Source organism: Camelina sativa, chromosome 6, assembly GCF_000633955.1.
Source record: "Camelina sativa cultivar DH55 chromosome 6, Cs, whole genome shotgun sequence".
Lineage (NCBI taxonomy): Eukaryota > Viridiplantae > Streptophyta > Magnoliopsida > Brassicales > Brassicaceae > Camelina > Camelina sativa.
The window spans coordinates 901,546-912,295 of NC_025690.1; the positions used below are offsets into that span (position 1 = coordinate 901,546).

A 10,750-nucleotide genomic window follows, 5' to 3' on the forward strand; every position below is an offset into this window, starting at 1 on the left:
TTTAACAATCTACACCCTAAAAACATCGAAACCAAAAGCAAGTCACCCTAGAAAGATCTAGCACAATCAACTCAAGAACATAAACAAGAACAACAAGAATATAAAAGCAACGAGAACGAGCAAGAACAAACTAGAAACGAGATGGAATCTATCAACCTAGAACACAAAACGAAACTAACAACCTATAGCACACAAGATTCAAATTTTAAACAAAATGAGACGAGTTTCTGGGTTAGAAAGACACAACCTTTGAGGAACTTCGGCTCTGATACCAAACTGATGTGACCCCAGACTACGGACGTGGTTCACAGACGTACAGACGGAGGATACAGCGGAGCGGATCGGAGAAGCGGTTTGGTTAGGGATGAGAATGGACGCGAGTGGACGCAGAACAGTAGACTTACGGACAGATGGTCGGACGCGGCGGACGCTGCCGATAGACGGACGTACGGTCGCGTCAGATGGACGAATGAGCGGGTTGAATGCGGATGGACTAGAGAGTCACAAGGAGATACTCGACTCGTTTGGCTCTAGTTAGGAAGCGGATGGAAACGGACGCTGCGTACGGACGTACAGACGGACGCAGCGGATGAACGGACGGTGGATCGAGTCGACGACACACGGGAGATGGCTCGGCCCATGATACGGTCGGACTAGAAGGTCCTGAACCCGGTTCTTGAACCTTCTAGGGTTTCTCTAGAGCTAAGTTCCGGACTTGAGCGGCAGAGAGGAGTGAGACCAGAAACAAAGATCCAATCTTTGGGAAAATAATTTCTATATTCAAGTCTACCTTTACAATGAGGGTTTAGGCCTTTATATAGGCAAAGCTTACATAAGGGGACACTTAACCATAGAAAACGTGGCCAGGATCTGATCCATACACTTGGCCATAACGTGAAAAGCAAAAGCAAAAGGGAACAAAGACCATCCAACGATCATAAGAGAGTTCAAAGAAAATAAAGGAAAGGAAGGAAGGAGATAGGATTGCCACGTCATTGGTGGGACGTGGCTGATAGGATCTTCACTTCCTTGGCCCATTATCTTGTCAATGAAAGTTTCCAAGTCATGAGCCAAGCGGGAACGAAGTGGAGATGCACTAAAGGTTGCTGCCTCGTTAAAACCCCTTCAGTAAACCCATTGGGACAAACCCGAAGTAGGAAAAAGAGTACAGCTCCTTCTAATGACTTAGGGGTGTCTTCACGCTAGCGTGATGGTGAAGACACACAAATCAAGCTTCCCAAAGCTGGTCGCACCCAAGGCTCCTCATTGGTGATGCTAGCCAGGAGCCATTGGTGTAAGGTTGGAGCTTGGCTTTTCGAATAGATGTCCTTGGGACGCGTACTATATGATCTTGCCTTGCTCCCCTTGATGGTCCTTGGGCCATGTTGGTACCACATTGATGTTCCGGACCAAGTTCCATGCTCCTACGCGATCTGGTAGACGTTGGTACCAGTGTACCGGTTCTCACCGCGGTACGGCCAGGACCCGGGTTCCATCAGTTCCGCTCTGATACCAAATTATTATGAACCAACTATTTGCTTGAGAACTAAGAAACGATTGAAAGCTTAGCTCCCTCTTAACCCTAATTCTCTCTTAGAGATTAAGGTTAATTCTTGGGGCTTCCCCTCTCATTAATCAATAAAGACCATTATATAGGCCTTGATACAACTTAGTTAAAACCCTAGTAGAATATAGTAAATACTTTAACGTAGAATGGAAATTATGAAAACCAAATTCATAAACTAAAGCACCAAAACTATTTACATAAAATATCCTAAACGGTGGCCTAATCAACCTAACCATAGTCTTGTATCATATAACTGTTATTCTGTTGTTGCGGCTGATAATCTGGCTTGGGAGTGTTGGCTGAAGAGTTCCCACTGTAAGGTTTGTTGCCTTGCTGATTACCAAATCTATGTCCCTGATACCCAGCTCCATACACATAGTTGACATTCTCCTCTGTATTATCTGGCTCTGGCTTAAATGTCTCAACCTCGGCAGCAAATTGGACTGACTTTTTACCCACAAGAAGATTATGCACTGAATCTAGCTTAGCATTGACTGAAGCTAGTTGGTTTGAATCAAATCCTCCATGCAATCTCTTCCTTTCAGCATCATCTCTCTTAGTACTATTGCTGGAGGCCAAATTCTCAATCAAAGCTTCAGCATCTTCTAGAAATCTTGTTTTGAAGTTTCCATGGCTAGCAGCATCTAAAGCCAACTGATACTCCCAGTCACATCCTCTGAAAAAGATACTTAGCAATTGAACCCTGGAGAAGCCATGGTGTGGGAAATCCCTCTGATAAGCTTTAAATCTCACCCAAGCTGCTTTGAAAGCTTCATCTGGTCTTTGCTTGGAGGAGGACAGCTTGACTCTCAGCTCATCCGACATTGCATCATCATAAAAGTAATTGAGGAAAGCCACCTTTACTTGTTGCCAAGAGGTCAAAGATCTGGCTGGCAACTGTTTCAACCATTGGGATGCTTCTCCTGCAAGTGAATATGGGAAAATCTTGCAGTAGATGTATTCTTCAGTTACGCCATTAGCATTTATACTAGTCACCAAGTTTTCAAAGTGCTCAATGTGGTCCAAAGACTTCTCATTGGGAAGGTTAGAGAAAGGTCTCTGTCCAACCAGTTGAAAATAAGCAGGCTTCAACTCAAAATCATTCCTCTAGAATGGGGGTGGAACAATAGCATATCGGTTCTCATACACAAGATCAGCCCGGTTGTGCTCCTGTCTTCGAACCGGGTTATTAACGTGGTTTGCAGCTCCACATCCGTCTTCAGGAAGGGGGTGTCGACCGACACCCTGTTGGTGTCGATCAACACCATTGGTCTGTTCGTCGACAACAACAACTTCAGCAATAACATTCCCTTCTGCATCAAGCCTTTGGACATGCTTGTTGCGCAAGTGGCCCTTTTGATCTCTCAAAACATTAGCCTCATCAACTCTTACAATGATTGTGTTAACCATCTTCAAAGATTTGGCTGCTTTCGTGTTTTCACGCTCTAGTTATCCCAACTCCTGGTTCGTAAGCTTCACTACTGGACCAGTAGGTTTGCACCTGGTGTGAGGTCTAGGAGGCATGCACCTGAAACACACAAGAGAAGAGAAACAAAAGTGTGTTAGTAGAAAATAAAAACAAAAATTTAGACAAAATCAAAAACTCAAATCTAATGGTAGATCTAAAAGTCCTCGGCAACGGCGCCAAAATTTGATATGCTCAAATTAAACCCTAGAGCTACTCTCTCAAATTAAGAGGCCACTGTAATACTTAGAGGTCAAATTCCGCAAGGACTCAAGACTACAAAATAAATTATAGAGTTTATGATTACGCTAAACAAAATAATTTGAATTAAAATAAACAATGCAAAATATTAAATAAAAGCTGTGTAAATTCAGATGATCAAAAAGCTATGTCCAGGGAATTTCTCAGGAAATTATGAAATATTAAATCAATAAATTAATTAGGATTCAAGCAATTAAGATCAGATCTAGAACTCTAAATACTTTTGTAAAATAAATCAGTTCTCACTGCAAATATTATCTAAATTTAAAACCAGAAAATCTAATTCTCTTTGTAAAATTCTAGGTTAAAATCAGCTTTAAATACATGTTTAGATAAGTTCACAAAATTACTAAATCAAATCTCTTTGCAAGAAGTAATTTTGTTCATCAAAAGGTTTTATCAGGAAAATCAATTATATTCTCATATCAACCTATGATGAAGATCCTAAATAAACAGATCTAATAATTCATAAAACCCTGTGAAAAAACCCTGTGAAAAACCCTAAACCTAACAAGCAAACTACTCAGACATGTTTGATGAAGAACAAATCATATTCTGAATAAATTGCATTAATAGATTAAAAGAAGAAGAAAATGAGTTCTGAATCTTCTCAGAAGGAGTCTTGATTATTCTCTTCAAAAGCTCTCTAAAAATCTCTCAAAAAACTGCTAGTAAATAACTTAAGGGTTTTCTAAAACCCAAAAACTATATATATATATATATATATATATGTCCTAAAACACGTCGAGGGACTAATGATGCAAATATGGAAAACTTCAGGCAACTTTGTAAAACTTCCAAATTTGAAGACTTGTCTCGACTTGCATGGGTGTCGACCGATGCTCATGTGGTGTCGATCGACGCTCTTAATATAATCCGACTCCAAATTGATTTTCTCCGGTTAAATGCTCCAAAACGGTCCAAATTGCTCCATTTCGCCCCATCCGTGCCAAAATCCTAGAAAACCTGTCAAGACTCAAAAACATCATAGAAAACAAATCATAAGACTCAAAAAACACAGTTATATCATGGTTAAAAACCGTAAAAACCATTATATATCACTAATCGAGTTATTAATTAAACCAAATGATGATTTAATAAATTTAGGTTTAGATAAATCTGGTTTAATATAATTAAACCAAAAAACTCTATTTTTTCTTTATGAGGATGAGGCCTCCTACTCTCTCTCTCTCTTTTTTTTTTATTGTTGGTATGTGAGAAAGCGAGACCTCTTGGTCATTGAGGATGGAAGAGAGGAAGAAGGAGAGTTAGCTTGGCCTTAGAGTGAAGGCAAAAGAAACAGAATTGTCAGGTTTCATGGAAAAGGATTCAACTTCTCAAATCATAACCAAAGCTAATTATTTTTGGTAGAGTGGTAAATAAGCCTTGTATCTAGATTCTTCTTTTTTATATATTTAGATTTGAGTTAACAATCGAGGAGATATATGCAGTTTCCTTAGGTGCTTCGTCTCAGACGCACTGAGATTAGCGTGGATTGTAAGTTCGATTGTGGTCTCATCTGTTATCCGATCAGGACGAGATTTGGGAGGAAGCGCCAAGACTTTTAGGGGTATATTTTCACCAGAGGGATTTGAAGTTAACGGTTGGTTTTAGTTTTACGGTTTCATCCTTTGAGAGTGAAGGTTTCTGTTATTTTTGTCATTTTTGCTTTAAAGTCGTTTTGGTTGTGTGGATTCTTGTAGGGTGTTTCTGGGCTGTTGCAGACGTGAAGAGAGTCTCTACTGGTTGTATTTGGATGTTGGAATCACTTTGTTAAGGTGAGTACGTGACCATGAGATCTGAGCGATTAGATGTGATGAAGTGTAGGAGTAGAGAATGTGTTATTGTGTGTTCCGTTTAATGTCTGGATTGTTATGTTTTATTCTTGGTTGTACTCTTGATTTGTTTGTGTGTATAACTTGTAGATGGACGATCTCCTCGCTGGGTATTTATGGTAATACATCATTTATCTCATTGTGTTTGTGGCGAAGGTAATGTATAGCGTGGAATCATGGCGATGAAGAAGAGCATGATCTAGAGTCTCAGTTGTTGTATTGTGGTTATATTATTATTGTTGGAACCTGGTTAGAAACATGCTAGGTTGATGGTTATGTTAGTTAGGTTTATATGTTTATGTTGTGCATATTGATGGCTGGTTTATGTTAATTGGAGTTGGAGATGTTTGCTTATTGTTTAGGTTGTAACTCAATATTATACAGTATTTAATTATTATTAAAAAAACAGGTCGGATTGTTTCAGTTTGGTAGTAGAGCCCTTACGGTTCTAGGGCGGGTTAATGGATGGTTTAAAGCGGTTTAGGGAATTTAATTGGTTGAATTACTTTTACTGGTTCTTTTAATGCCACGACCGTCACTTTACTTAGCGGGTCCCATGTCCACTTCCGGCCCATGGGCCCACCTCACTTTGTGGTCACTACGTTCTTTCACTAGACCATATCCGACGCTTGGTTTGCTACGTCAAAGAGATTTTAAAGACTAGTTTACCGTTTCCACAAATCACCACATGATATTTCTTTCTGTTTTGTCCTCTCTCGCACAACTGGCTCAGACTTCACCAACCTAATGTAAATTTGTGCCTCAAAAGAGATTACAACCCAACAAATCAAGCAAAAATATTTCTATCTCCAATATATCCCAAGTCTCTTGGAACCATACTCTAAACAAAAGTTAGATGTTTGTCTTAAATACATAGCTCCACATTGGTCGAAATTTTTTGCGAGACTAGTTGGCTCCAAAAAGACAGATAAGTAAATAGAGACTTTAATGGAGATCGAAATGATACAGTTGGGATATATATTATGGAAGATTTATACCATCACATGGCCTCCAGTGAGGGGTTGCAAATCAGTGTGTATTGAAACCATGACTTTGGAGGATTTTATGGGATTTAGGCAATTTGGAATGTACATTATATTTGATATTAATATTTATATTTAATTGAAAAGAAATAAAAAAATAAAAAAGAGAAATAAATCTATTTAAATAAATATGTAAAGGAGATATTCTTTTAAAGCACCAGGTAATAGAAGAAACTACTTTAACTAGAATAATAATATGATAAGATAATATCTAATAATAATTTTATGTAAAATTAAGTTTATTAAAATATAGAAATACATTTTAGTATATATGGCATATTTGATAAAAAAAGACAATATAAATATTGGATACTTTCTATTTTGAAGCTATTTTTAGCTTAAGATAATTTGCTTTTAAAAAAATATGTTTCTTAGATATAATAACATACTTCAACCAAATGAAATAGATAATAATGTATGAAAAGTTCTTTTTAGAAAACACATGTCAAAAAGATGTAAAGTAAAACCTCTATAAATTAATACTCTGTAAATTAATAAACACTATAAATTAATAAATTTTGCTTGTCCCAAGTTGGAAAAGTGTAAAAAATAATAAAATTTGATAAGATAATAAGATAATAATTTTTTTGAAATCCCCATGTAAAATATGGTCCCAATAATATCTTAAACCTCATATCTATAATACAATTGTTATGTTGTATCTTCAAAATATAATGATATAAAATTCTCTATATTTCATAAAACAACTAAAACTTTTTAAATTTTTAAATTTCTAAATATGCATCATTTACATTTTGATAGTTTGATAGACTATTAACATACGATAATTGATATTCTTATTCCTAAATTTGAATATGTATGTCATGTGAATAAGTGAATTTGTCTATAATATTTGTAATTCATTGTTAATAATATTTTTTTAATTATTTCAAATTCATTTCCAAAACCATAAAATTTACAACATCCAAAATTCTAATCTTATTTTAGAAAAATTGTCTCAATTCATAATTTTTGATAAATTAAACAATTAAAAATATACCTATAAATGAATAATTATTAATTTACACTATAAAATAATAATTATTAATTTATATATGAATTAATATCACTATAAATTAATAAAATATCTTGGTCCCAACATTATTAATTTATAGAGGTTTTACTGTATATATCATCTTTTAATTATTAAGAGTTGGTTATCAACAAATTTAAGATATTATGGAAGATAATTAGTCCTTGTTGCCTACATATATATATATATTGTGCCACCAACAACACTTCTTCTTCCTACACAAAAATTAATTATTTCCAACGATCTCTCTAGAATATTCATACTCTCTCTCCCTCCAAAGATGAAGCTCTCTAAACGTATTCTTTCAGCCCTTCTCATGATCTCTTTTATCCTTATTGCTGCTACTACAGGTTCAATACTCATGTCATGTTATAGTATCTAGATTATCGTACATACAAATATGTGAATTTAATTGTTATATAATAAGTATACATGTTTCTTAAAGATATTAGTTACTAAATACTAACACACATATGGTCAAATGTATTTTTATGTTTACAGAGATGGGTTTGTCGAAGAGAATATGCAAGGCACAGAGCGACAGTTTCTCAGGTGTGTGCTTTACCAATAACAATTGTGCCATCATCTGTCAACTAGCCGAGCAATTTGAAGATGGTCAATGCGAATTCGATGTACCCTTCCCTCGATGTGTATGCACCAAAGCCTGTTAAAGAACCATTTGTATTTCAGACTTCTCTCTTTAATAATTGCTATGTGGTTGTTGGAGAATATTTATATATAACTATATATATAAAGATATTGAATTACAGACACCCTTTGTTAAAAATTTTGTTCTTTATCTTCTACTTTCGGATTTATTTGTTCTCGAAAATAAATAAAAATAATATAACTTAATATAAATTAATTAAATTGTTATTTAAATATTAAAATAAACCTTTCCTTTAATTTTAATCAATGTTAGATTCAAATAAAAGCTTATATAGATGTTTTGTTAGACTAATTAACTCGTTGTGTTTAAATTATTACAAAGTAAAACCTGAGGATCGATCTACCTTCCATGACAAACATATAGAAAATTTGGTGATACATCATTTTACAACATCTTTTGCAATTCGTCAAAATCTAATTCAATGACACATCATATTCCGATAATCAAGTAATGCTTCCACATAATATATATATTTCATTTTTTGGTCATCAACATATTACATAGCTAAAAGCATAGATAAGTGTAACACATTTGCATGACAAAATATATTTGAGGCTAAAAACGCTCTCTTCTCTCTCCGTGTAACACCTGCAAACTAAAAATTAGAGTTTTGGTGGGTAGTTGGGTGTTCGGTTCGATTTCAGAATTCTTGGTTCAAGTTGGTTCAGTTTGGGGGTCGTATATAAGGTCTGGAATCGACATATTTGGTTTTAGGAAACCTATTTGTTGCCTTCTTTGTGTGTAAAAGACAGATAACGATTTTCAAAAGTTCCTTTGAGTTTCCTGAAGGTTCCTTGAAGCTTTTGTCATTGTTCTCGTGAGATTTTGTCTTGGAGGTTGGAAATCAAGGCTGAGAACGTGGGAGAAGCTTGTGGTGGTGTGTTTTTCGTCATTGTTGGTGAGATCTCTCTTTTTGGCTAAGGTGAATACATGAATATGGCTTATCTAAGCTAAGATCTATGTTTATGTGATTTTGTATGTGTTATATGTTTGTTTCCTTTGAGTTCTATGCATTTTCATGACTCATGAGGCTTAGATTCATTCATGAGATCGTGTGGGATGAATAGGAGAAGTGTGGAGGCGATTTTCGGAGTTTCTGATTGTGAAGAAGCGATTCTAGACAAAAGGCGTGTGTTCGTCGACACAAATACGAGGACGGCGCGATAAACCTACAAGCATCGATCGATGCCATGTGGAGGTGTCAGTCGGGTGCAATTAAGGATTTTGTGAAATATCGAGCATGCGTTGATCGACATAAGGTGTGTGTCGGTCGACGCAAGGTGGTCTGTATCAATCGACACACACATGTGTGTCGGTCGAAACAGTCTTCACCAGGTGTTAGTGTCGATCGACACTAGGCGGGTGTCGGTCGACACCAACCTTCAGCAGCGGCTGATGATGTGTTTACTCTATGTTGCCTGGTTTGTTTTATTGTTTGTTGATTGTCGCATGAGAAATCTTATTGCTTCTGTGTATTGCTCAGTAGATGGAAGTATTGCCTCACTAAGAATTTAAGGTAATACTTAGGCTTTTCTTTTTTGTTGTGGTGCAGGTAAAAGCAAAGTGTAATCGTGGAATCAAAGCTGTGAAGGGGAGGATGTTCTAGAGGATTGGTTGATTGCTCTGTATCTTTGATAGGATGTTAGAGTGGAACTTAGTTGTCTAGAAGATGTTAGGTTTATGGTTCTATATATAACTTTGTTTTATGATTTGGATTGTTGTTGGGTTAGGTTGCTAGTGAGTATGGGATCACTAAAGAAAAACAGCAGGGGTTGTTTCACTCCTCAAGTAAGTACGCCCTAGCCGTCATTACCGAGTCAGCAAAGGAAAAGTTATCCTCCGGCGTTGGTGTTGCCATGGCTCATCGGCGTCAAACTTTGTCCGATCTTTGCTGTTCCGCGTTTCCCCCGTCTCATCCAATCTCGTCTCAGTGTAAGTGTTTATTACAACCGTATTTCTGATTTCTATCCTGGCGTTACTTCAGCTGTGGCTGGTCTTCTCCCTTTGCTGCTGCCGTTCTACTTTTACGGAGAACCCTTCTCTCCCTTTTGGCCCCTAGCCTCCTTTTGGAGATGTATTTGGGCGGTTTTGCTTCCACTCGCCCGATTCTGGATCTTAGATCTCCTTGGTGAGAATCCGGAGAACTTTCGTATCAAGTGAACCGTTGTCCTCCTTCTTCTAAATCAAGTGAACCGGATAGTGTCAATTGGTGGGTTTTTTGTCGATCCTTCCAGTATTAGCCATCTTGATGAACTTCCTTGCGGCTTCTTCTGCTTTGTCTTCCAACAGAGCATCAGATACTTCTCCTGCTCTCTCTTGCCTGCATCAGATACTTCTTCGACAGGCCCTTACTTCTCTCAGTCTAGAACCACAACTGTTGGTTCATACCCTGCCCAGATGTAGCGGTTTTTTCTTACCAGATGTTCCTCCATCTCTGTTGGTTGCCTTCAGCCTAGAGTCCTTGGTGATGGCTTGCAATTTGGTCTGGCTGTTCTACTTCAGCCACCTTTCCCTTCTGTATTGTCTTGGTTGTTGGCTCATTGCATTGGGGTTACTCTTTTAATCCTCTTATGTGAAGGATGTTCCACTGAGGCTTTGCCTTATATTTTCGTGAATGGTTCAGTATATTGGGGATGTGTCTCCATTGCGTTTACAACCGCTCCCAAGATGGCTTTTCCTGCCCAAGAGGTAGTTTCAAGTTTGAACTCTAAAGCACTTTTGTTGCTCATTGTTCCTGAAGAACCCTTTTCACTTATTTTTTTTACTGTTGCCAAGGTTTGCCTCCTTGTTAATGTTGTTTCCAGGAGTGCTAGGATTATTCTTGTCTATCCCTTTATCTATCGCTTTGGCTCCTTTTTTTGGAGTTTGTAGCAATT

The 10,750-nt window shown here is 37.1% G+C and overlaps 1 protein-coding gene across 1 annotated transcript; it reads left to right on the forward strand.

Annotated features, from left to right (window-relative positions):
* LOC109133432 (defensin-like protein 8) lies at positions 7,413-7,999 on the forward strand. Its single transcript, XM_019246542.1, has 2 exons — positions 7,413-7,554; positions 7,706-7,999. Exons 1-2 carry the CDS (start codon positions 7,485-7,487, stop codon positions 7,873-7,875), a joined length of 240 nt encoding a protein of 79 aa, XP_019102087.1. The 5' UTR covers positions 7,413-7,484; the 3' UTR covers positions 7,876-7,999.